This window comes from Heloderma suspectum, chromosome 1, assembly GCF_057233095.1.
Source record: "Heloderma suspectum isolate Gila_16-S chromosome 1, 16-S_ref, whole genome shotgun sequence".
NCBI lineage: Eukaryota > Metazoa > Chordata > Lepidosauria > Squamata > Helodermatidae > Heloderma > Heloderma suspectum.
Genome location: NC_139458.1, coordinates 388,606,498 through 388,634,273, shown reverse-complemented (window position 1 = coordinate 388,634,273; position 27,776 = coordinate 388,606,498). Strand labels below are relative to the sequence as shown.

Sequence of the window (27,776 nt, the reverse complement as noted above, 5' to 3'; positions counted from 1 at the left end):
ATACACCGGCAATCTACAAATTAAAACCAACCACATGATGCCTGTGAGCATGTGCTGAATATGTCATTTTCCAAGAAACAGGAAAAGATTCCATTGTCTCTTCAAGAACAATACACGTCCTTTCCCTGGTACATAGGATCATAGGAAGCTGCTTTCTGCTGGTTCAGACCATGGGTCCCTCTAGCCTCCCTCATGGGGGGTTGGACTCGATGGCCTTGTAGGCCCCTTCCAACCCTACTATTCTATGATTCTATGATTCTAGCCCAGTATTGTCAACACTGACTGGGAGCGGGTCTCTGGGGTTTCAGGCAGGGCTTTTTCCTGCCTTACCTGGACATGTCGGGGATTGAACCTGGGACTTCTTGCATGCAAAGCATGTGCTCTGCCACTGAGGTATGGCTCCCCATCAAGTAGCTGCCAAGCCAATGGCTACATGGGACTTAGAGACATGAGCTGAGTTCCACCAGTGAGTTTATTTAAAGTCATGCAGGAGAAGCAGATTAGCCATGCCTGTCTTCCTGCTCTTGCAATATATTTGCCATATATATCCTTCCCCCGATATAAAAGTCTAACGGTCCCCATGCTTGCAGGTTCTCATAAGGTGTCACCCATAGTGCAGCCTTCCTCAACCTGGTGATCTCCAGATGTTTTGGCCTACTACTCCCCATTTTCCTGACCATTGCCCATCCTGGCTGGGGCTGATGGGAGCTGAAGTCTGAAACATCTGGAGGGCACCAGGTTGAGGAAGGCTGTTATCATGACAACAGTGCTCACTGACTGAAGCCAGAGTATAAGATTGTTGCCTATAGGGCCGCAAGGGCTTTGACGTTAGCTTGTGAGCAGTGGAGGCTGGTGGCTCCGATGTCAGTGGGGCCATGAATCCACTCTGGGTTTCAGTCAGAACCTATCAGAACTCTAAAGATGTGAAGCATCTTGAATAGTTCCTTTAGAGTTCTGACTGGTTCTGACAAACCTGGAGCAGATCCACCACCCCACTGACATTGGAGCCACGAGCCTCCACTGATTGTGAGTAAATGCCCCTGAACTCAGTAGGACTTACTTCCAAGTCTACAGGCATACATATCGGGTACTGACAAATAAATCCCTCTCCTGGAGATCAGAAAAATTTAGCTACCCCATTTTCTTATTTACAAGTCGGGTTTCACCCCTACCAAGATCACAAGTCACACCCAGCCTAGATCACAATTCACTCCTAGCCTGCAACATCCTCACCATCATCTGCCGTCATCCATCTGGTCCCGTGGAGCTTCAAATTAGAATCGACGCTCCCTCCTCTCAGTGCCCTGCATCCAGGTTTCACTTTGGGAATGCTCCCACAATATATCGCAACAGGGGCTCGGTACTTAACTTGGAAAGAACAACAACAACAACGAGTAAATACAACATGATGGTGAGGGGGAAACCATTTGCTAATCCCTACATGTCTAAATTCTCACACCCAAATGATTATTATACCACGTATCATATGATGTGAAACTGTTGCTAATTGCTTGCATGGGGTCCAGATATCTTCCCTCAGAGAAGTGCTTCTGTTTTAAGAATATTGTATCTAACTGAATTTTGGGGAGAAGAATATTGGGAAGAAGAAAATGCAATTATTTTTCCAGTAGCATTGTGATTTCAACTTCTATGTGGTTTTGCGAGTGTTGCTGGTATCTACTGGTTTGTTCATTTTTTACTTCTTTCGGCACTCTTCTTATGCTGTATTAACAACATTGACAATACTCGTGTTCTCTAACACTCATGACTGAGAGCAGCACTCACAGGACTGGACTTACCATAAAGCAAAACGAAGCGGGCTGCTTCAGGTGGCAGACAGATGTTGTTGAACTCTAGCTCACAGACCATTGGTCATGCTGGCTGGGGCTGATGGGAGTTGGAGTCCAACAACCTCTGGAACGCCACAGTCTCCCCACCCCTGCTTTAGGGGGATAAATAAAGGTTGGCACTGATGTCTGAACAGTGTAGCAAGACCTTATAGAGTGTTGGCCTTAGCATGAGGGGACGGAAGCCACCATTTAGTGCTCCACTTCAGGCATCAAAATGTCTCCAGCCAGCACTGAACACTCATGTAGTCCTTCTAAAAAGCAGAATGTACCAGTAAAGCCACCCTATCCTGCCACCCATGGCAACATTTTGCAAGGTTTTCTTTTTTCCTAGAATGTCTACAACAAATGAGTCACAAATGCACATTTATTGTACAAAAAAACTGTGTGTGTGTGTGTGTGTGTGTGTGTGTGTGTGTCTGAAAAGGCTTTTCTGTGTTAGCCCCTTTGTGGGATGATGCAGCCAAGTGCAGAATGTATAAACAACAGCTTTCTAAAGAAATTGCTATTCCATACCCAGTGTTGCTCCTTGTGGCTGATTTGGAATGGGTTTTGTTGTTGTTTGTTCGTTTGTTTATTTTTGAGAGAGAAATGTTTCGCTTTGCTCACACTGTGTCAGGAACTGTCAAATTTGTGTGTGACTGCCCCATGAACTGCTGCACTAACTCCACCCACACAAGCTTATTATTGGACCCTCCTGAGCAGGAAGGAGCATACAAGCACTTCCTGTTCCAGTTGAGCCTTGCTTGAGCAACAAAGGTTTATTGACCTTGTTCTTGCCTCTGTGGTTATTCCTCTGGTCCCACAGCTCCTGGTTCCTGGCTCTCGGCTCGCTCCAGACAGAGGCCTACAGCCCAGCCCAGCCCAGCCCTGACCACATGACACATGGCATATTTACACTTTCGTATCCTTGTGGAGCACTTTGGCACAGGCTGCATGTCCATATATGAGCTGGGTGGGATGAGTTGGGATTTTTCATGCTCACTGAACTCATGTTGACCTTCAATCTAAAATCATACTGAATCATTCACAAGACCCTGGATGCACATAGGGTGACTATTATTCCCCTCAGGTAATCTGCCTCCCCCCATCTCTATTTTCAGCAGTTCTCTCCCACTGCAGCCTTTCCAAGCCAAAGCCTTTCCTGAAGATCTCCCAACTCTCAGGTGAGAATTTTCAGAGGGTGCCGGTGCTGCAGGGAAGGAGGGTGGCCACTTACACATTGCCAAAAAAGAGGAATTCCATCACCCCAAAATAGGACAAAATAGGACATCAATTTGCATAACACACACATATGCAAATGTATATGTATAGGTGCAAATTTAGAAATAACAAATATAATTTTAAAAGTAATACAGAATATCTCACCATAGTGAAGAAGACTGACCAAAATGACCTGTGTGCCTGCTCAGTCGGCTGCTCAGGTGCTAAATGTTGATGGGAAATGTCAAGGCCTCTGCTGCTCTCCCTCCTTATCGTTCTCTGACTTTAAACCAGACAGCCCTTCCAAAAGAGGACACCTTCAAATAGGAGACTGTCCTCTGCTAGCTCTCAGAAATAAAGGACTCTCTTCTGTAAAGTAGGATACTTGGCAATCCTAGAAGTCAGGAAAGCCTCATTGCATGAGAGGTCTGCTATTCTTGTAGCTTTACCTAACATGCCAATTGTTGTGGGATTCTGTGTAGCTGTTATCAATGATAGAACGATCTGGGGAGAAAATTTCAGTGTATGTTCTGGGGTACATATGTCCCCTCAGAGACCAATCTTATGAACGTTATCTCCAAGAATGTGATAATCTAGTAGAGAGCTTCAGATATGAATAGGGGAAGGAAGGAATTTATGCCAGATATTTACCAGCTGTAAAATCATCATGTGTGGCCATGTGTACAGAGGGACCCAGGATACCTCTACAGCGAAGAGACGACTGGTTAATTTCTTTTTACTGATCCCACGGCTGCGGTTTCTTCTTTCCCAGTACATCCAACATTCTGCAGAGAAAACAACACAAACATCATTATCAGGCTTGATATTCTCTTACATTTTGTCAGCCAATGGAATTCTTGAGCTCCTAGTTAAATAGTAAGTACTGCTTCGTACATTAACCATTTCCTACAAAGGAATAATCTCCATGTAAGAAGAAAAAAATTCAAACACCATCTTGTATGAAGTTGTCAGCATGAGTTTTTATCTTGCTACAAAGGCATATCTGCGCATTTGTTAAGGACACATTTGTATGGGTGAAGACGGAGCAGGACAGGGTCGGCCTCAGTGGTGAGCAGTCCCTGCCCTATCAAAACGTAGAACTGGCAAGGGAGAAGAAACTTACTTGTGATGGCTGGATCTCCCCAAGTAAGTGGATGGACGTGTGAAAGCACTGTTGCAATAATTATTTCAGCAGAAGAGTAAAATAAACTGGAAAACAACAGCATGGTGATGAGATCGCACTGACTGAAAAAACTAGAAAAGCAGTGTCCATGTATGTTTTAAATCCATTTTAATTTGCACTCGCATGCCTTTAAGCACTCTTGCATGTTTTAATATTAAAAAGATAGGCCAAAAATTGCAAATGGAGAGAGCAATCCTATGGCCCCTAGACAGCATCTGGGGGACCATAGGATAGTTCGGATTCCTGGATCCGAGGTCGGAGTCAGTGCTCTGAGGTTGGAGACAGGAATCCAAGCTCCCCGTCCCTGCCCCCTTGCAGCCGACGCAGAGAATGGTGCCAGCTGCCTCTCCGAGGGACCTCAGAGGGAAGGTAAAGGAGGTGTTCCCATGGGCGGAGTGGGGGGACGGGACTGGGGAGGGCAGCTCATGAGGAATCCTTTGGCCTCTGCATGCCCCTTTCCTCCCCCTCTGTAATGCCTGAGGTAGACAGGCAAAAAAGCCCATCTAGCTGAAATGCAGAGCGGGAAGAGCAGGAAGGTGAAGCTTGCCTCCGCCACTCCTCCTGCTCTGCAGTGGATGGCTGTAAGCCTCCAAGTTCGGAGGCTTAAGGCCATCTTCTTAGGATTGGGCCCTAAAAAACTGCTTTTAAAAATGGAACTAAAATGGCACCAATTGGAAGCAAAGGTGTAAAGAGGCATAGTAGATGTGTGGTGATAGGCTTAGGGCACAATCGAATTGGGAAAGGCAGCCACCTCCAAACTCAGAGGTCACTGCCTGTCCAATGCAGGGCAGGAGCAGTGCAGAGGGGAACTTCTCCTCCATGCTTCAGCTGCCCTGCATTTGTGGCTAGACAGCCAATTTCAGCTGTCTAGTCAAGGGAAGTTGGAGCGGGGCGGGCGGATACCAGACAATGCATAGGAAGCGTCGGAATAGCACTTCCGCCCTCCCCACCCTGGCCCACTCCCAGGAATGCTCCGTTTTCGCTACTCCACACTCCTCTTACAAGCGCGGAGTGTGGGGCCGATCCACACTGCCTACAAGGCAGTGTGGGAGGGAGCGGAGGTTGGTTCCTGGGAACCTACCTATCCTATGGCTGTCTAGCCGCTGACTAGCGGCCATAGGATTGCGCCGTTGGATGACAGGACCAATTTATTTCCAATCTGTATCAATTTTGCGTGCATTCATTCATAGGTCCATTCTTAGCTCAGCATTAATTACAAATTGTTTTACTCCACATAAAAATATTTAAATAGCATGCTTTTTAAATGTGTATTTTCTTATAAAATATGCATTTCTAACATATTGAATCTTAGGGGACTTCCAGATGAGGCTTTTCTTGGGCAATCACACTGCCTCATTCATGGAATTTTAGAGGGGGTCCAGATGATGACATCTTCCATTTGTAGCCCTCCCATTTTTAGCACCACTTCTTCTGTCTTTTTTTTACTAGAAAAAAAAATATGTAAAGAAAAGACAGCATAGCAACACCATGCCTTTTGATTGGTAGCACTAGAAGCCCTCCGTCTGGAATAGGGATGCTGGAGAAATCTGAAATGGATTCAAATGTCTTGGGATTTCTATGAATCTGACCTGCAGAATCCTTGACAGACTGGCATCTTCCTAGTCACATGGATTCTGTAGACTTGTGGGACTTCTTCTCCTTTCCAGAATTGTACACAAATTTAGTCATACAAAAGTACAGAAGTTACTGGAAAATACACTTATATGCCATTTTTGAAACAACAACGTTTTATACATCTCTAATCCCTCTCCAGCCTCTGCTGTGTAGCACTCTTTTTTGTGAGCTCTGCTTCTTCATTGCACGCTGAGCTAAGAAAAATATGCCAAATGTTAGGTGCCACCAAAAGTTATGTAAATTGTGGTGGACTTTTTTGCGTAGTTTTCTGAATGGGGGGGAAATCTGATTCCATCAATGAGCAGACGATGGAATTAAAGACACCTGACAATCCATGAAACAGAGATGGGACAGATTAAACAAAATCTGGAAATCCCTAGTCTGGAAGCACCCCTAGAATATGACTTTTTAAATGCATCCCAGTACTTCTTTAAAAAAAAAAAAAACTGAGAACATTTGGAAAATTGCAACATCCAAAGGATAATTATCCTAATAGGTTTTAATTGGAAGCCGAATTTTATCACGAGGTTATGTTTGTTAGCTTTGGATTTATTAATCTTTTTCTCTGTTCTCTCTTTGTTCACTTTTACTTTTGTAACACACATTGGATATTTTTTTCTCTGTTATATTGTGATGACCCAGCGTTATAAACAGTAAAACTGAATTGATTGACTGAAATGACATTTACATTCCGATCTCCACATTAATCTAGGAGGTACAAAGCAGATCAGTTCACATCAGAATTCACACAAATTCAAATTCCTCGAGCATCTGTATACATCACTCAGGGAGGGCGTCAAGGGTAGGCATAGCTGGGCACCTGCTGAGGGAGGGCCCACACCCCAGCAGGGGCCCACTGACAAGAGCCCCTGAAATTGCATCTCCTCTTCACCACTGCAACCTGCTTGTTCACCTGCTTCTCACTCTGGCCCAGAAAATGGCGGTGGTGAGAAGGAAGAGCAGGAGGTGCCCCTGCCTGCTTGCTCAATGGTTCTCTGCCTGTCAAGCAAGCAAGTGGTAGCAATGATAAGAAAGAGGAGGAGCAACAGCAGCTTGTGACAATGCTGGTGAGAAGGTAGATTCAATGAGGGAGGAGGTCCGTTGTGGATCTCCTGCCCAAGGGCCCTCAAAAACCTGGAGCCAGCACTGAGTGTATTCTCAACCCACAACAGGAGTAGTAGGTTCCTCTCCCCCCACCCCCGGGCCCCCAAAAAGTGAGTGGCTATTCCAAAGTCAACACTGAGTGTATAAGTACTCAACGTCTATGGATAACTTGATCAGAAGAGCCCGTTCCGCTGATATTGCAACTTATGGTAAAGTTCACATTAATCTCAGTGACAAGCAAGCGTAGTTACAATGATAAACACCTTTGACAGTTCCATAGATGGACTGTAGAAGGGAGAAGAACCAGTTCCATAATAAACCAAATATGGTGAGGACCCAAAGCGACTGATTTGTGAGGGAAAGATTTGTGAGGGAAAATGGGATGCATCACGCTTGCTTAAACCATGACAAAAGAGCGTGAGCCTGGAATGGAACAACCAGAAGTATTTATTCGTTCATTCTTCCACTAAAAATGAAATATTGAGAATACCTCTATATATGCCTCAACATGAAATAACTGTGGAAGGATAAAATACCAGCCAATTAACTGTAAATTTAAATGAGCTGACCATTTATTATTTATTTGTCAATTTATCACCCTGCAGTGTGCCAGCCATTTCTCAGGCCTCTTCCCTATGCAGCAATATATTTACATTTCGTCCTCTGTATTATACTCTACTATATGAATTACTAAATTTAATCACATGGAGGTCTAGGTTAGTTTCAAGTGCCAAGGCAATTTGGATGTTTCATGCTAAGAAAAAAAAAAATCCCTGTCCTAAAGCAGAGAGCATGCAGTGTAGAAAAACCAATTGGCAGTAAGTGAGGCAAATAATACAAAGTTTACATGCGTCCTCCCTCTATTCTTATGGCAGTGTTGCGCAAAATGAAGGAATTCATTTCTCTCTTCAACAAGATAAAACCTGTGATGGGATGTAATGACGGGGAGATTGATGAATGGGAGTTAGCTAAGGGAGTCCTGGGTGCTGTTGTCATACACACCCCATTTCACTGTTAGCATTCTCTGCCTCTCTCTCTCCATCTCTCTCTTGACGGCCGGTCAGCTCTCATGTCACAATAGCATAGCTGTTCTCACATTCATTGGTTTTCCTGCTCTCATGTAATAAAGAGAATTGCTAGCATCGCCTAAGGCCAGGGGAGGGGGAGATTTTGAGCCCTTAAGAATTATGTTTAAAATTTATATCCTGTAGTTTCTTCCAGAAGGGCTAAATGCAGCTCACAATAAAAAGTTTAAAAAACAACTATTAAAACACAAGTCCTGTTCAGACAATGGAATAAAAGGACTTCCTGAAAATGTGCATTCAAACATGCATAGGCTATTCTCCTATACATACTGTATGTAGAATCTTGAATTTTCAAGGGCACCAGATCATGCATACAGAAGTCTATATGCAGGACCCTTGAACACATGGCAGCCTCTTAGCACAAACCCAGTCAGGCCCTTCCACATGTTCATTTGTACCCGACGTCTTTTTTCAGACATTCATTCAATGGTTGGAGGATGGGGGGTGGGGGAAGAAGGATCACAAACCAAAGCTTTCAAGTCACAGAAGTAACAGTACCATTTATTCTACACTGATCAGACCTCATCTGGAGTATTGTGTCCAGTTCTGGTTGCAACACTTTAGGAAGGCCATTATAGTCAAACTGGGATGGGTTCAGAGGGAGGCAACAAAGATGATGAGCTGTATGGAAAACAAGCCCTATGAGGAAAGATGGAATTACAGAGCAACCCTACAGCCAGATGCAGAGGGCTTCATCACTGGAGCCTCTGCAGCATCCAAAGCCCTGCTGGACTCATGCTGGCATGGCAGAGGTGAGGAGGAGTGGTGTACGCCTCTCTTCTGTCTTGCTGTGTGTGGGGGTGGGGGGGTGGGGAGGTGTTGAACAAGCAGTGGGAGGGAAATTATTTACACCAGCTCCTAGGCTGGTGTACATTTCCCCCCGTGAAGACCAGGTAGGCTTTGGATCATGTGGATCCAACATCTCCCACAATCTGGACATGCCATGCCCCCAATCTGCCCTCTTCTCCCCCCTCACCAGTGTCAGAGTGGTAAGAGCTGCAGAACTTTCTGCAGGGGCTGCGGGGGTCCACGGTCAGACATCCCCCTCTGAGGTCAGACCTCTCCCTCCACCCATAGAGAGGGAGATCAATCTATCCTATGGCCCCTGCGATGGCCTCCCAGGGACCACAAGACTGCACCGTTAACTAGGTATGGGAGAAGGGAAGACTGAGGGGGGAACAAATCCCTTAAAGCAGTCTTCCCCAACCTGATGGCCTCCAGATGTCTTGGACTACAACTCCCATAATTCCCAGCCAGCATGGCCAATGGCCAAGAATTATGGGAGTTGCAGTCCAGCACATCTGGAGGGCATCTGGTTGGGGAAGTCTGCCTTACCAGCTGTCACACAGAAGAGGGCAAAGACTTGTTCTCTGGTACCCCAGAGGCCAGGACTACCTCTCATAGGTTTAAGCTACAGGTGGGTAGATTTCAGTTGAACATTCAGGAAAACGTCTGGACAGTAAGAGTAGTTCAACAAGGCACGCAATCCCCCAAGTGGGTGCTGGGCTCTCCCTCCCCAAAGGTCTTCAAGCACAGGCTGGGTAGCCATCTGTTGGGGATGGTCTAAATCCATATTCCCTGCAATGAGCAGGGGCTTGGACAAGATCTGGGCTGTTGGACTTTCAGCCCACAGGCTGCATTCCATTCCGGAGATGTTTTCGGGAGCCGCATAACAGTGGTGGGCAGGGCCAAAATGCCAGCATGTCTTAGCGTAAAGCTCTTGCTGCCAGTAAGCCAGCCTTAGGAGAGGCATGTCGACCTTTTAGATGCGTGTCAACCTTTTAGCAGCCTTAGGAGATGCACTTTTACAATGAGAAAAAATGTGCAAAAGCCAGGAAGACACCAAATGGTGGGCATTTGAGGGAAAGGTGGTGAGGCCAGGGGAAAGGGGAAAGGGAAACGGCTATCTGGTGAATCCTAGAGGGCCAGATTTGACCCATGGGCCTGAGGTTCAACACCCCTGGACAAAATGTTCCACAAGCCCCCTCCAACTCCACGATTCTACTTTTCTTCGAAAAATCCAAGGTGATAAACAATTTTTTAAAAAGCAACAATATACAAGTCAGTTAGATTTATAACCATTTGATCTCTTTAACCTAAACTCAATCCAGTAACAAATGACTCCTTAAAAGCTTTCTCAGAAAGGAAAATCAGAGGCTTCTTTCTAAATTTCTTAGGGCGCAATCCAATGGAGATAGTTGGCAGCCTCCAAGCTCAAAGGCTGCCGAGTATCCAATGCCGACATGGATCATGGAGGCGATTTCACCCGTCTAGCCATGGTGCTTCCAAGCAGGAGGGAAGGCAGCTGGGGCAAACATAGAAAGCTGTGTAATGCAGCTTCCCTGTCTCCTCCCCTTCCTGCCCCCAGGACCGCTCCCTTTTCCCCGGCTCCACAGTCCATTTCCAAGCACAGGGATGTAGCCAGAACTGCACTGGCTACAAGGGGGAGGGAGAGAGAGAGTGTGGTTTGTGGGCTCCAAGGTTAGAACTCTGTTTCCGACCCCAGTTCCCAGAAGCCGAACAATCCTATGTCCCCCCAGCCGCTGTCTAGGGGGCATGGGATTGCTCTCTTAATTCTTTAACTCATGGAGTTCAGAATGACTCCTTATAACAAAAGATTCTTAAAAGCAAGATGGAGGCCATGGTCATATAAAAGTTGCATACAGTCAGATTCCTTGCAAAGAAACCATCTCTGAGAGCATAAGCAGAAGTATGAGTTGGAACGAGTGAGAGAGAGAGCAGGGCAGACTGGTTCTGAATACAAACTGCAGCTGTAATTAAACACCAGTATCGAGTGCCAGGCTTAGGACATCACAGATCAGCCAAGCATTGTGCCCAGTGTTTTCAGAGTACATATTGTTACTGTCGCCATTAGAGTTGTGGCCAAGATACACTAATTTCTGAAAGGTGGCTGATAGATCTTTCAGCAAAGTTTTTGCAGTTAAGCAAACAAAGAGGCAAGAACAGAGAGTATATTTTCATTCGTACTTCCTTGGGGCCTGGATCTAGTGCGCATTGATACTTGTCAACAAAGTGCTTCTTGTTGACTTCAATGACTTTTAGATCAGGATCTCACCCAGAAGGCAGTGGATGAAAATGAAAACTGGAGACATGCGTAACACTTTTCTTCAGGTTCTCTAAAGGGACTCACACACGCACTTCCCATATTCTCACTCTACAGCTACTCTTTCTGCTGGTTTCACAGTAAATCAGGCTTTAATTCGGAATTCTTCAGTTCTTTGACCAAAAAAGTAAGCCATTGTGACTAGGGATACCACTGAAACATGAAATTAAGCAGTTTTTGGTAGCGTCTACTATCTGTACTGAGCTTGGATGACTATCTTAACAACATTTAGAATCTTTGTTTTTCAAGTGAGATTGATTACAAGTGCCTGTGTGGTTTGCATGCCTAAGGGCACAATCCTATGTATGTTTACACAGAAAAAAGTCCTACAGCTCCCATGCTGGCCAGGGAACACTGGGAGTTGTAGGACTTTTTCTGTCTAAATATGCATAGATTGCACCCTAAAGTATGTAAAGTCTTCCATTTCTGTGGGCATCTATCTCTACACCAGCCCAAATTCCTGCATTTAAAACAGGGCTTTCTGCTTCCGTTCAGGAACACAACAACTCCCTTTTTCACGTGCTTCCTTTTCCCCCTCCTTCTCCCCGTATCGGAGTCTTCCATTATCTTTCATTGATCTCTCTCCTCTTCTTGCCACTTTTCCACTTGGAAAAGTAAATGCCCCATTTGCAGTGCTCATGCTTGTGCAGTTATGTCACTTGATCCTTCAGTTACTGTTCTCCAAACCAATCAGTGCAAAAGTTTGTCACTGAAATTCTTCAACAAACATTTGAAGCAATAGCCACGTAGATTAGTATCCACCTCTTTTCCAACTTTTCTTTTCCCATGTGTGGCCTGGTTTCCTTTCTGTATCCAGCTAGTCAATCTAGGCCATTTCTCTCTAGTATTGGGCAGATTTTTTTTCTTGTTAGATAAGTAAAAGTTTGCTTTAGAGCTGGGTGCTGGTGGGTGGCACTGTGAAGGGATCCTGGAAAGGGAATCCAAGGAGGAGGAGGTTGGGAGGGGAATGGTGCAGCCCAGGGAGGCTGGCAGGTGTGGAGGAGATCTGGGCTTCAGCAGATGGAGGGGTATCTTCTGCAGCTCCTACCAGACCTGTAGCCAGCCTAAAGGTTGGGCGAGCAGGGGGACCAAAAAAGTAGGGGGCAGTTCATCTGGTTTGCAGGCCTTTTAAAGACAAAATTGTGAACTGTTTTTTAATTGTTTAAAAAAATGGAGGGGGGAGAAAAAATTAGGGAGGCAGGCCCCCCAGCCACCCCTGGCTACAGGCCTAGCTCCTACCAGCACCCCAGACACTCGTATCTGGCGGCTCCATACTCACTGAAGGGTAAACAGCAGGGCACATGAAAACAGCCAAAGAGAGGGAAGCATAATGTAGTAATGCATGACAATGTGGAGTATAGCATGATGCCATAATCTAGTTCCTGACATGCACTTTCTTGACACGCATATGCAAGAATTCATACATATATACAATGAGATCTCAGAGTAATGGAAAATGCTTATCCATGATTAGATGGAGAAATTCGTAACCTGACAAGCAAATTATTATTTCTGTTGGGGTGAGGCCACTAGAAATAAGAGAGCACCTTCTTCCTTACCAACCTGCCTGGTCACTGAGGTCATCAGAGGCCTTGCTCCTGGTGGTTCCACATGGACCTATGGCCCGATTGAAGTAGACCCGAAGAACAGCCTTCATTGTGGTGGCCCCCTTTCTTTGGAACTCCCCCCTGGAGGGCAGGCAGGCACCAACACTGTGTTGCTTCCGGCACCTCCAGAAAACAGCACTGTTCCAGGAGACATTCCTTCATTGACCAGTCATGGTTTCTATTGGCATTGTGTTTTTTAAAAAAGTATAGTTTTAATGCGGTGTTTTATTCTTTTTATTCTTTTACTGTTTTATCTTTTGTGGTCACTGCTCCGAAATCTGATCTAGATGTGGAGCAGTATATACATACTGTAAATAAATAAAATAAATATAACACCACCATCAACAGATATAACACTACTGTGCGCTTGGTTCCAGCTGCCCCCATGCACCAAGGGCAATGCCTATTTTCTACTACCAGTCCACTGGAGAGATTGGAGGATACTTTAAAAAAAAAATGTGTGTGCACACATGCATTAGTATATACTAGCTTTCTTTCCATGCTTCCACCCCCATAACCACGATAATCTCGAATAGTAAATGTTACTGAATGTGCTTAAGTTACAGCTTAACACTTGTTACACTGTACACTTGTGAGAAGTACAGTTGGATCCATTATGAGATTAATCCAGCCTTCCCCAATCTGGTGTCCTCCAGGTGTGTTGGACTACAATGCCCAGCATCCCCAGCCAGCCATAGGGATGCTGGCTGGGGGATTGTAGGAGTTATAGTCCAACACATCTGGAGGCACCAGGTTGGGGAAGCTGAATTAAACTTGCTTCAGTTTCAGAACCCCATGCAGGATGGACTTGTCATGAAGGGTTACCCAAACCCTTTGGAACTTCCCTAGACCAAGGACTCCATTTCGTCATGAGTGAGCCACCATGTTTCAGTAGGAAGTCACTGAAGGTGGTGGTAAAAACAACTGCTTAGCACAGCCTTCTCCAAAGGGTAAAAACAATGGTTTAGCACAGTGTTGGACTACAACTCCCATGACCTCCTAGCCAGCATGACCATTGGTTGGTCAAGCGCAATAGCCAGGAGTTACCCTCACTTCTCACCTCATCTCTGAAGGGTTTCCTGCGTATGTGATCTTCCTCATGCTGGCCCATCTTCCCATTGGTTGAGCTCTCAGCCATCCACCCTCCTGTCCCCCAAGATAAAAACAGGGTGATAAAAGATAATAAAAAAATAGCAAGTAAGTGTGTAATGTTTAGTTGGCTGAAGTGTAGGTTAGCTAGCGACTAGGTGATGTGGTTTTATTTACTCTGTACTCTACTCACATCCCTTCTTGCCTTATCTCTTTCAATACACCTTTTAATTTTAGAATATTGGACGTTGGCTGGTTAGACCACCTTGTGGTTTATCTCTCACAAGCCAGGCTGCTTTGGTAACAGGCTCCAAGGTTTGGGTAAATGAGGAATCAAGAGAGGATGTGCTGACTCCTCCTTCCAGTGGCAACAGCAGGGACTCTGCTGGCTGTTTCCTAATGCCCAGAGTAAGAGCCTGAGGGCTGTAGGTGTCCCTGTCATAGCTGGCTGGGGCATGCTGGGAGCTGTGGGCCTTGTTTCTGCCTAAACTTGCATAGGATTGTTCCTCAAATTAATATGGCTTTCTGCAGTGCATCACTGTAAGGCACGGAGGGACTTGAACCTGGGATTCGAGCAGCAGGGCCCAGGTGCCCTCCTCCCTACACCACTGGGGCTGCTGCTGCAGCTCATCAGGCCAGCCAGACCAGGAGACTTAATGAGTCACTGCGGCCTGGCTGGCTCCATAGAACTGCTGCTCTGGCCTTGGTTCCTCCTGAGCAACTTGTCTTTGGGGAAAGCTGTTGAACTGTCTTGTCTTGTCTTGTCTTGCCCTCCTCGTGGTCTGTCTGCTCTGGAACATCACCACTAGGCCATCTGAGACCACATCATCCGCCTCTTTGGATCCTTGTCTGCCCATTCTGGAAGCTGACCACTGGCCCATCCTCAGCCACATTGCGTACCTCTGACCCTGCTGGGCCCTGACAAGAATAACAGATAGATGGGGTGGGATTCTTGGTGTGAAACAAGACATGGTCTGAAGGCACATGAGGCAGCCACCTTGCTGAAGCTGAGAAGGTCTGGGTCTGGTCAGTGCTTGGAGGAGAGACCACCTGGGAACCACATGTAGCCACCTTGAGCTCCACAAGGGAAGAAAGGTGGGATATAAATGTAATAAATACATAAACAAGGGTGTTATAAGTCTTTAAGAGTGCCCCTATTTTCATCTATAAAATGTTGGGGGGGGGGTACTCACCACAGACAAAAGCTTTCTATCTCCTCAAATATTTCTCAGTGGGGTGAGCTGACACATTCAGCTGACAGTCATCAAAGTGTTGGGTTCACACATCACATTCATACTATCACACCATTGAGCGATGACGTCATGTGTGAATCAGCCATTACAGATCTAACACCAGAGGCAGGTCTTTTACACCACCCCAAATACAATGAGATCAGCAAAAAGCTTTTCAGTAGAGTCTGTTCACATATTAAGTTACAAGCCAATTTGTAAAGAAGTCAGGTGATACAAACACATCAATATGAATCAGACCAGAGACGAGCAGGAAGCTGGCACAAGAGTCAGGTAAGTACCAGGGGATATAAAAAACCTGAAGGACATTTTGATGATTTGGGTATGGTGGACACTTTGAGCACTTGAGAAAAAAAGTGAGGGGGGAGTTAGTGATTAAAAGTCAGGATACGGGCTATTGGCAGTGGAGGCTGGTGGCTCCGATGCCTGTGGGGCAGTGAATCTGCTCCAGGTCTCAGTCAGAACTCTAAAGGAGCGATCCAAAGTGCAAAGCTTTAGACTTCCTAACTCTAGCTCCTAAAAGGTTCTGACTGAAACCTGGAGCGGATTCACTGCCCCACTGACATCAGGGCCATCAGCCCTCATTAGCTATTAGGATTTAGAGAATTCTTAATATTTCAGAGCTGGAACAATTTTTCTATTCAAGGTTTTCATAATTTTGAACTGAATTTGCAACTGAAACAATAGACGGAACAGTTGGTGTCTTGCATCTCAACATCTGCACAAGTGAAGGACTCTGTATTCTTGCTTTGTGGTACAGTAGATGTTTGGTACAAAGATGCCTTGAACTTGATTGGAGCAACAGGGTATTATTATTCCATATGATTGTCTACCGGAGCTCAGGTCCAAAGCTGCTGGCATTCAGCCCAGAAGTTTGCCTGAGGAACTCTCCAGAGCACAGGGACACCACCTGCTTAGGACCTTCTCAGTTGCCTCTCCAGGGATGTGGACAACTGGACTGGCTAGAAACAAGGACCTACCATTTGCTTTTCCCATATTAGTATGACAGCTGTACAGGGGTGCTTGTATGTAACACAGCACACTCATGAGTTGGGTTTTCTGCCCATGACCTTCTGCATGACCCTACCAGCTCAAGCCCCAATCCCTCTGGCCTCTGTGCTTCATCAGCTCTTGTTTCCTCACATAACCTGCTACAGTGAGCTTGGCCATTCATATTTAATTTGAAAATACAGCTATCTTAGACTGAAAACTGCAAAAAGAGCTCATATTTCAACTGGTAATCCCTCTCATTTTTATATAAGACCGTAAGAAGAGCCATGCTGGATCAGACCAAGGGTCTATTTAGTCCAGCATTCTGTTCACACATTGGCCAACCAGCTGCCCACAGGAAACCCACGAGCAGGACATGAGTGCAACAGCACCCTCCGGCCCATGTTCCCCAGCAACTATGTTAACGGTACATAGGCTTACTACCTCTGATACTGGAGGTAGCATATAGCCATCAGGACTAGTAGCCATTGATAGCCTTCTCCTTCAGGAATTTGTCCAACCCCCTTTTAAAGCCATCCAAATTGGTGGCCATCACTACATCTTGTGGTAGTGAATTCATATTGAATTCCATTACTTAGGGCACAATCCTATCTAGATTGGCAGCCGCCTCCGAACTCAGAGGTGACCACCTATCCAAAGCAAGGCAGGAGAAGCACAGGGACATTGTTCCCTCTGCACCTCTCCTGCCCAGTTTTTTCTGCTAGACGGCTGTTTTCGGCTGTCTAGCCGTGGGGTGGGGGGGGCGAGTGGGAAAGGAGGCTGCTATACGACACATAGGATGTGTAGTACAGGCAGATCCACTCTCCCCTCCTCAGAACGCCCCCAGCCCAGCCCCTTTTCAGCCACTCTGCGCTTCTCTTCCGAGTGAGGGGGATGAGGCTTCTCGACGCTGCCTCCGAGGCAGCGCAGACATAGGGGAAGGTCAGTTTTCTGGGAACCGACCTCGGAGCGCGGGCTCTGAGGTGAATTCTCAGAAAACAGCATATCTAGCAGCCATAGGATTCTCTCTAACTGAATGAATTTGTGCTGAATATTAAGAAATAGCATCTTGACTTTGGACATAGCAGATATAATCCAAAACAACAATACTAAAACAGCTGCTTGCTGCACATCAGATAAGGAGACTGCGTGGCTACCAAATGCTATGTTGCAGCACACGCCCTGAGACCAATTGCACTAGTGTCCTATTTGTGGGCTTCCCACAGGCAGCTGGTTGGCCACTCTACGTTGAGCAGAATGCTGAACTAGATGGACCCTTGGGATGATCCAGCATGGCGCTTCTTATGTTCTTAATATGAACCCTCTGAAAAGACAATATGAAGGAGAAAACCTAAAGTCCAAACTGCATGCTTTTCTAGATGGCTAAGCACTATGTATGAGTAGGCAGCATGTCACATCTGTGTACCATACTGATGCTTAAATAAACACTAAATAATCATAATGGTTTTATGCACGTTGACCAAACCATGCTATCCATATCCATTACCAGGCAAATTGCTTGATAATGACCCAGGATGGTTCAGAAAGTGAAACCCATCAAAACCTGGGGGAGGTGACTTATCTGCTCCTCCAGCTGAAGGAAGGGGGGCAAGAAAGATCTGTCTGTAAGGAGGAACAACAGATAAAGTACAGTTTGGAACAGAGAGAGGGAGAAAGAAGGGGACAGACAAGAAAGAAGATGGAGTTAGCTGAAGACCAGACTTCAGGTAACTGAGATGGTGTGGAGAAAGTGGATAAGAATTTCTCCCTCTCATATAATATTAGAAGTCAGAGTCATGCAATGAGTGATGGGAGATTCAGATAAAAGGAAGTACTTCTTCACACCACGCATAGTTAAATTATGGAATTCAGTACCATAGAATCATGGAATAGTAGGATTGGAAGGGGCCTACAAGACCATCGAGTCCAACCCCCAAGATGTAGTGATGGCCACCAACTTGGGTGGCTTTAAATGGGGGTTAGACAAATTCCTGGAGAAGATTATCAATGGCTACTAGTCCTGATGGCCATGTGCTACCTCCAGTATCACTATGCTTCTGTATACCAGATGCTGGGGAACATGAGTGGGACAGTGCTATTGCATTCATGTCCTGGTTGTGGACTTCCCATAGGCATCTGGTTGGCCACTGTGTGAACAGAATGCTGGACTAAATAGGCCTTTGATCTGATCCAACATGGTTCTTATATTCTTATGGGATGCCTCTCTCTGTAGTAGAGCTAGTGTGGGCCATTGGATCTGCTACTTGTAGGAATGCTATGCCGTTTGTCTCCATCTATGTTCAACTTGTATATTTGTAAATAAACCCAAACATTACAAAAACGCCACAAGCCTCCAGAGTGATCTCTCCATCCAAAGGAAGTCAAACCTGGTTAAGTGCTGCCCCTGGAATTTCTCACCACTTGGGGAAGTGGGGATCAGCCAACAATAGTAATTAGGTGTAGATTTCATAAGCCAGACATAGGTGGGGGTGCATACACATAAATCCTGTTTATTTATTACATTTCTGTACCAACCAATAGCTGAAAGTCTCTGAGAAATCATCAAACTAATACTTTGGGACACATCATCCTTTCCTCCTCCCAGATACTAAACAGAGGCAGGATAACATAGGCAAAATAAATATATGCACATTTGATGTGCTCAGTTTAGAGAAGTTAACTTGTACAGCCTTTCTTGGTACAGAAATTTGGATTGTGTTCTTGGCAAAGAATTTGGATTTCTGTACAACTCACAGCGCTGTCTATAAGGAGGACAGCAAATGCCCATCCTGATTGCCTCTTAGAAGAGTCGATTCAGCTTATGGTTCAAAGAAGTGTGTGAATATTGTTTAGTATAGAGCATTTCTGTCTTACATTTAGGGCACAATCCTATGAATGCTTAAACAGAAAAAAAGTCCTACAACTCCCAGCATTCCCCAGCCAACTATGGCTGACTGAGGAACGCTGGGAGTTAAACGACTTTTTTCTGTCTAAACATGAATAGGATTGTGCCCTTAAACACTAAACTTGAGACAGTATGCTTAATCTTGCAGGGGTTGTTTGGTAATTCTATGCATAACTTGGTGGTGAAAAGTCAGGAGAAATTCGCCAGTGACATCAAAGGGTTGGATTAGAAGGTTCACTGTTTTCTGCCTGAGCTTTGTTTTCTGCCTGAGCTTTGCTGCATTTTTCTTGGACCAGCTCTGAAACGTATCTCAGGTCACACCAGATCCTGCCCAAAGCCTGCATGTGCTGTCTGTTGACCCTTGCCCACTGATTCCTTTCACAGGCCTGCAGCAGAATTTCTCCTAGTCCAAGGGAAGAGAGGGAGGGGAGAGTCTGGAGTCTAAACTGAGCTTAAGGGGACAGTGAACAGTTAATTCATCACACCCAAATACAATGCACTGCACACATTAGCTAGACATGGATTAACTCACATAATCCAGACCACAGATTGCAACAATCAAGGAGCAGAAGTTACAACGGGATTCCAGAAAAGGAGATAGCGCCAGATCAAGGCTGGGGAACCTGTGTCACTCCAGACAGTGGAGGCTGGTGGCTCCAACGTCAGTGGAGCTCCAGGTCTCTGACAGAACCAGTCAGAACTCTATAGGAACTATCCAAGGTGCTGAACCTATTTTGGGGCTATGTCTCAGCACCTTGGATAGCTCCTTTAGAGTTCAGACTGACATCCAGAGTGGATTCACCACCCCATGACATCGGAGCCACCAGCCTCCACTGCATCCTGACATTTTTGGACTCAAATTCCTATCTGACCCAGCCAACCTGGCAAATGGTGAGGTATGATGGGAGAAGTATTTCATCAACATATGGAAGGCCTCAGATTCCTCACCCTGCTCTAGATCAAGGGTAGGCAATCTGGTCCCCTCCAGATGGGTTGGACTACAACTCCCAGAATCCCTGACCATTGGCCAGGCTGACTGGGAGTTATAGCCCAAAATATCTGGAGGGCCCCAAGCGGCCTATCCCTGCTTCAGACATTGAAGATCTCTCTCTCTCTCTCTCTCTCTCTGCCACTTCTGACTTTCACACAGATCACAGAAACCACTCTAGTATTGCCAGCTGACCAGAAACAGCCAATGTGACACATTCCAGTTCCTTTAGGAGCATATTGACCAGTAGAAAACTGTGGATGGCACGGAGGGATCAGCATCATCACCTGCTAACGCCTGCAAATGAAAGTGTGGTTAAAAGGCACAGGAGCAAGGTCTGGCAAAGAGTTGGCAACCCTTAATTACTCAGATATTTTTCTATAGTTCCACTTACCACCAAAAAAGAGGCTGCCAGTCTTGGGACAGTTTCACTCTTTTGTCCCCATCTGAAAGGTAGATGAGCTCCTTTGACTTCTGACACTTAAATGCGAAATAGTCTTTGCCAGCCCTAAGCAGAATCCTTTGCCAGCCCTTTTCTTCATCCCCCGGCCCGCACGGAACCCTTGCTTGCCTCAGAGCTGAAGCAGAATCTCTCAAAGTAACAGCAAGCACAGGATTTCTCTCCAGAGAAGGAACAGAGAAACCAGCAAACATCTCTAATAATGAGCTGAGGGAGCACCTGCCTCATATCCCTTAGAGGAGCTGAGAGTCTCTGAAGCTGCTTGCCAGTGACAGGAGGACAGTCCCTCTGCAAACGTTCCCAGGAATTTTCAAAAGGAAGGAGCAGCCAATTTAGAGCATGCACCACTCTCACTGGTTGTGTTTTGGAAGACCTTTGTGCTTTGACACTGTACCCATTTGGCAAACAGAGAGAGGCAAAGTAGCTCCTGCACAGTTTCAGGACTCTATGCTGCAAGCCATCCAACCTCCATCTATTCAAACACACAGCAAAATATTTCCTCCCCTCCTCCCAGCTCACTATTTATTTCTGTAGTGGCATAAGTGTGCACTTAGGGTTTGCAGAGTCCCTGCCCTGAGGAACTTACAATCTAAATTCAGACACAGGGGAAACAACAGAGCAAGAGGAGGAAAGCAGAAGAGGGGATATTTGTTTGTTTGTTTGTTTGTTTGTTTGATTGATTGATTTCTTAATCACCCATCTGGCCAGTCAGCCAGCCACTCTGGTCGATGTACAACAGCACAATTTAAAACAGTAAAATTATACATTAAAACATTGTTTAAAAATACCCTAACCCTAAAAAAGCTAACGGTTTTTGTGAACTGCCCAGAGAGCTTCAGCTATTGGGCGGTATAGAAATTAAATGAATGAATGAATGAATAAATAAATAAATAACCCACCCCGAATGCCTGCCTGAACAACCAAGTTTTCAATGCATGGCAGAAGCTCATTAAAGAGGGGGCATGGCGGAGTTCCCTAAGGAGGGAGTTCCACAGAGTGGGGGCCACCACAGAGAAGGCCCTCTCCCTCGTCCTCACCAGCCTAGCTGTCCTGGCTGTTGGGACAGAGAGAAGGCCATCCGAGCCTTCTCCCAGAAGTTTTGGACTACAACTCCCATCATCACTCACCATTGATGATGCTGACTGGGGCTGATGGGAGTTGAAGTCCAAAACTTCTGGACACCACCAGGTTGGGGAAGGTAGCTGTAATCCCTAATGAGTAAGGTATGGAAACCCAAGGGCTAAGACAAAGGCTTCATGGAAATGGTGGGCTGGAGGAGGGATTTGAAGGAAGTAGGAGGAGGGATTTGAAGGAAGTAGCATCATGCAAGTATTCTGGGAGGCAGTTTATAGGATCATAGGAAGCTGCCTTATACCGAGTCAGAACACTGGTCCAATTAGCCCAGTGTTGCCAACACTGACTGGCAGCGGTTCTCCAGGGTTTCAGGCAGGATTCTTTTTCCGCCCGACCTGGAGATTGAACCCAGGACCTTCTGCATGCAAAGCAGGTGCTCCACCATTGACCTATGGTCTCTCCCAGCATACAGGGCAGCAAGGGAAAAGGGCAGAATCCTTTAAGGGAGCAGGAGACCCCCATCTATTCAGGTCAGCAAAACAGAATTAAACCAGCAGCTAGAGAGACTTTAAAAACCTCTGACTGAATCGACACATAGCAGTTATACCATTATCATAACTATTGGTACACATGACACCAATAGTTATGATAGTATGATAACAGTATAACTGCTATGTGTAGATTCAGCCTTTTTTCTCAAAAACATCAGTGAATCTAGATCCTTTAAAAAAAGGGGGGCTCAAATTTGGGGTTCCCCCCCTTCCCTATCAAGTAGTTTTTAAAGTTACATTTTTAATTACACCGCCATCAAAAAGCTATTGCTCTTTGACAGCTTCAAAGTTACTGCTTGAGTAATCATGGGTACCCATTCTGGAAAATTTCTGAACCATTGTACAGGGGAAGCTGATCAATTACTATATGGGATCAAAGGGCAAGCTTTCCTGTCAAGTCAACTGAAGAAACCCCAAAGAAATAAAAAGCTTGTGTTCCAGGGTGAGCGTAGTTCAAATAGCGCTTCCTGTTTCTAGCACACTTAAGGAAGCATGAAGTATGCTGAATCATAAGCCAAGGAGTGGGCTCCCCAGCTGATCAACTCACAGTGAATTACCAACACTGAACACATCTTTCTAAGATACCCAATTCTGGGTTGCTACAATACGTCTCAACCAGGGATGCAATCAAGGGTGCCTGACTTTGTTTTAGGAATTGTGGTACCTTGGGCTGAGTTCTGCCGAGTATGTGCAGAGTTCCCTTTTCAATAGAACGGCTAAGACACTGTCCATGAGCAAACTGCTTTCCCTTGCAAAGATGTCTTTCCAGAGACTGGCTGTGTTTGCCACCTCACCCTCAGCATATCTAAAATCAGTGACAATTCGACTGATTCAGGCCCTTATGACTGAGGAGGAAGAGACTCAGCTTTTGCCCTGGAATGGCTGGCTGGTCTGTGCATCAGCCAGGAGTCTGACACCTATGGCTTGCCAAATGCACCCTGCAAAATAGCACCAGCCTCCTAGAAAGGGGCAGGCCTCCATGGCAGAGCAGGAATATGTGCTCGCAGAGCCCAATATTCACAGCAAATGAATCTGCAGTGCACTGCAAATAGAGCGACCACTCCACACGCTTCCAATACTGCTGTTGTTTTTCCTGGCACTGCACCCTGCAATTTGTATGACAGTCCAAGGCAGAGCTTTCCAAACTGTGTGCCGCAACACATTAGCGTGTCGGCGGCAGTGTGTAGGTGTGTCGCGCGAAATGCAGAAAATTGTGCAGAAGGGCACCGCAGAGCAACCTTACTCACGTTTGCTTCCCCTGGCCCCTCCCCCGGAACTTCCTAAAGCAGCTGATGTTAAAGCAGCGAAGGCTTAGCTGCTTTAGGATCATGTGGCGTCTTGACATAGGGCGCACATGTTCGGGGGTGTTGGAGCAGTACGGCGAGGTAGAGGTGTGGGGCAAAGAGAGGGGGGAGGCACCGCCCTGGGAGCAGAGCTTGGCCGACAACGGCGCGGAGAAGTGGCAGCGGCCACCAGCCCTGCGAGATTTCGAGCGCACCCTTCGCGGACTTCTGCACCGCGTTCCTGCGCGGCCAGGCCAGAGTAGCGCGCGGGTGGAGACGCCGCCTGGGACTGGGACTGCACCAAGCGGGCCGTCCGCCATCTTGGCCAGTCGGAACGGAGCTCAGTGGAGGCCAGAGGCCTCAGAATCAGGGTGCTCCCGATCACCCGGGCGAGCGCAGCCGCAGGCTGTCACCCAGTCAACCCACCTGCTGCTGGCTGAAGGGAGGCCACCCTCCCAAACCCAATGTGGCAAACAGCAAGCCACCCACCACGTGGCACTTATGATTTGATTTCTGCCATTTATTTTTATTTTTACTCTGCTGTAATTGTGGATTAACCACCCACCGGCACTGTACCACCGGAGAGTGCTGGAACTGGACTCTGGACATAGGCATCGCAAATATTTACAGCAATATAGCCTTGTAGTGAGACATATATATTTACACCATTTTTGTTGGACTTTTGCTTCTCTGCTTCATGTGTTTTTGCAGCTGAGCTCCCACCTGGGCCTATGTGTCCTAATATGCATTGTAAATACTTTAGTTAATTTTGTTTATTTTTCACATTTTCTTGCACATATTTACATACTGTTACTCATAAATGACACCAATGTATGTTATTATCTTACAAATCATATATTTTTAAAAATATAAATGAAAGGTTTTCATGAGATATGTTCTATCCCCATACATTTCGTTATTACAATTTATGTATGTGTCCGTATCTCTTATAATGGGTTAGTTTAACCTCTGGTTTGCTAGTAAAACTGAATTACCGTGTCACGAAATGATGCATGTCTAAAAAGTGTGTCACCAACATGAAAAGTTTGGAAAGCTCTGGTCCAAGGGGTAAAATTTGGGCTGGTTGGCAGGCAATCCTACTCTGAGTGCCCTTCATGCCCTGCCATTCAGGCACACCCCGAATGGCTGAATTTAACTTAAACAGAGCCCATTCAATGTTCTGCACAAAATGCCTCAAATTGTCCAGTGGCAGTGGCAGTCTCCCTTGTCATTCACCTCCAAAATGGCCCAAGCCCTACATATACCAGTGTGGTGCAGTAGTCACTCTCAGCCTAAGATACCTCACAGGTTGCTGTGAGGATAAAGGGAGTGTGGGGGACCATGTATACCACCCTCAGCTCCTTAAAAGAAGGGTGGGATCATAAGCATAATATGTTATTGTTGCTATCTCTCATTTTCACTGTGGTAAATGTACTTTTTTATATTCCCCCACCACCATTTCTTCTTTTTGATAACACATACAAAAAGTAAAGAAACTGGTAGCTCTTTGCCCTCATAATTTCCCCATCACGTTTGAACATTCCTGTCATGTCAGATAAGTTCTTCTGTGCAAGGGTCACTTGTATACCCCTTTTTCTGTTCTCCGAGGGCCAGTTGACAAGCATCAGTTCCCCAACTGATTGTTCAGTAGGCATTAAAAACTCTCGGGGGGGGGGGGTCTGCTTCTCCTCAGAGCATTAGCATGGCCTCTCCATTCTGGGAAGCTCCACATAGGTTTGAAGCAGGGTACACCCCTAATTCAAGGATAAACACGAAATGACATAGCAGTTACATAACAAGCTTTGTAGCAGAACCTTGTGTGATCGGCTAAGGTATTTGCTACAAAGTAAACAGCCTTATAAAAGAGACTAGCCCTGAGACAGCAGGTAGTAGTGAATGCAGTTCTGGGCACTCACCTGCTTCGCAAACTCCTCTTTACTTCAGGAACCTAATTCCCATGGTATTGAACTTGTCATCCCTTGGAGAACCACAGAATGTGGCTGCAAGTGTCTTCCCTTCCCCTAAATCGGATGGCAGTTTTGGAAAGCTGTGGGTATCTCTCCAAGGCCAACCTTGCACTGCCCTAGGCTAATAAGCTTGCACTTAGCAGGGTGTACACACACAGAACAGGCAAACAGTGTCACATACCATGAACAAACAAGGCTGCATAGCAACCACTCCTTCAAATAAGTCTTGAGATACAGGCGTGAAGAAGAGGTTTCACTGGCTGGAGTCTCCCTGGGTGTCTGAATAGTAAGCACCCAAGTGACCTTGACAGCATCCAAACACTTGAAAAATCACAAGCCCAAAATCACAACAGAAAAGGAATTATTTTGGACTCTGGCCCCTGCTTCTAGGAGCTGGCAATAGGAGCTGAAAAACAGAACAGCTGAAAAACATCCAATAGAGTAGGGATGCTTTGAATTCTCCAAAATTTGTGAATAAAAAAAGAAACCTGATTTCTATTTACTGGTACACCAAAGAGTGTTCAAACTACAGCACAATTGTGCTCATTTCACATGCCAGCAAGGTTATGCTCAAAATCCTACAAGCTAGGCTTCAGCAGCATGTGAATCGAGAACTACTGGAAGTACAAGCGGGGTTTCGAAGAGGCAGAGGAACTAGAGATCAAATCGCCAACATTCGCAGGATCATGGAGAAAGCAAGAGAATTCCAGAAAAACGTCTATTTCTGCTTCATTGACTACGCTAAAGCCTTTGATTGTGTGGATCACAACAAACTGTGGCAAATTCTTAAAGAGATGGGAGTACCAGACCACCGTACCTGTCTCCTGAAAAACCTGTATGAGGGTCAAGAAGCAACAGTAAGAACCAGACATGGAACAACCGATTGGTTCAAAATTGGGAAAGGAGTACGACAAGGCTGTATATTGTCGCCCTGCTTATTTAATTTATATGCAGAGTACATCATGAGAAACACCAGGTTGGATGAATCACAAGTCGGAATTAATATTGCCGGGAGAATTACCAACAACCTCAGATATGCAGATGATACCACCCTAATGGCAGAAAGCGAAGAGGATCTCAAGAGCCTCTTGTTGAGGGTGAAAGAGGAGAGTGCAAAAGCTGGTTTGAAACTCAACATTAAAAAAACGAAGATCATGGCATCTGGCCCCATCACTTTCTGGCATATAGAAGGGGAAAAAATGGAAGCAGTGACAGATTTTACTTTCTTGGGCTCCAAGATCACCGCAGACGGTGACTGTAGCCATGAAATTAAAAGACGCTTGCTCCTTGGGAGGAAAGCTATGGCAAACCTAGACAGCATAGTAAGAAGCAGAGACATCACCTTGCTGAGAAAGGTTCGTATAATCAAAGCTATGGTTTTCCCAGTAGTAATGTATGGCTGTGAGAGCTGGACTATAAGGAAGGCTGAGTGCCGAAGAATTGATGCTTTTGAACTGTGGTGCTGGAGAAGACTCTTATGAGTCCCCTGGACTGCAAGGAGGTCAAATCAGTCCACCCTAAAGGAAATCAACCCTGAGGGCTCATTGGAAGGACAGATACTGAAGCTGAAATATTTTGGCCACCTAATGCGAAGAGAGAACTCCCTGGAAAAGACCCTGATGCTGGGAAAGATTGAAGGCAAAAGGAGAAGGGGACAGCAGAGGATAAGATGGCTAGATAGCATCACCAATGCAATGTATATGAACTTGAGCACGCTCCAGGAGAGAGCGGAGGACAGGAAGGCCTGGCATGCTATGATCCATGGGGTCACGAAGAGTCGGCCACGACTTAACGACTGAACAACAACAACAAAAATATCCATGTTGCACCTTTCCCTGAAAATGGTGATTCCCTTCAAGTAGGAATGACTAATCATTCTCCTGAACACTTGAGGGTACAAATTGCTTTGCAATTATTATGTCATAACATTGTAATTCTGTGTGTGTGTATACGACACAGATACAAACACAATCCCACAAACTGGGCATAGGGATGGGTGAGAATTTCATTTGGTTTGAGGTTTTTATATGAACTTACCCCAATTTGCAAATTTCTCCATAATTAAAATGGAAAGAACTTGAGATTTAAAAAAAGAATGTGGGGAAAAGAGAAACTGACAGATTTGTCCATCTAGGCCCAAGGCTTTGAGTTAGGGCTTTCACTCTTAAAAGTCTGAGTTTGAATCCCTCTATATTCAACCATGTTTGTGGAACTGAATTAGGGCTGTCACCTCTTTTTTCTGACAGGCTTCGCTTCTTTAATGGCCTTGTGGGAAGTAGATCCAACATGTTCCTCTCTGTTCTAGGAACAGCTGTGCTTATTGAATGTGGCTGGTGTAGATGGTTGAGAATTTAATTCAGTCCACTGTTTGTTGAGAACTTACAGAAATGTGCAGATGTCTTCATAAACAAGATAGAAAGTCTTGAGATTT

At 45.7% G+C, this 27,776-nt stretch overlaps 1 protein-coding gene across 3 annotated transcripts in view; it reads right to left on the bottom strand.

Annotated features, from left to right (window-relative positions):
* TOGARAM2 (TOG array regulator of axonemal microtubules 2) overlaps window positions 1-25,463 on the bottom strand; it is a 121,175-nt gene extending 95,712 nt beyond the window's left edge. For 2 of the 3 annotated variants that reach the window (XM_084828603.1, XM_084828605.1), the window contains exons 1-3: window positions 25,295-25,463; window positions 3,702-3,835; window positions 1,234-1,368 (exon numbers count right to left, since the gene is read on the bottom strand). In XM_084828603.1, the coding sequence (XP_084684729.1) occupies window positions 1,234-1,368; window positions 3,702-3,729 (163 nt within the window). In that variant the 5' untranslated portion in view covers window positions 3,730-3,835; window positions 25,295-25,463. Of the gene's footprint in view, window positions 1-1,233; window positions 1,369-3,701; window positions 3,836-13,848; window positions 13,935-25,294 lie in introns of all 3 variants that reach the window. The other variant, XM_084828604.1, reaches the window with a different exon arrangement.
* Between the last annotated feature and the right edge of the window lie 2,313 nt (window positions 25,464-27,776).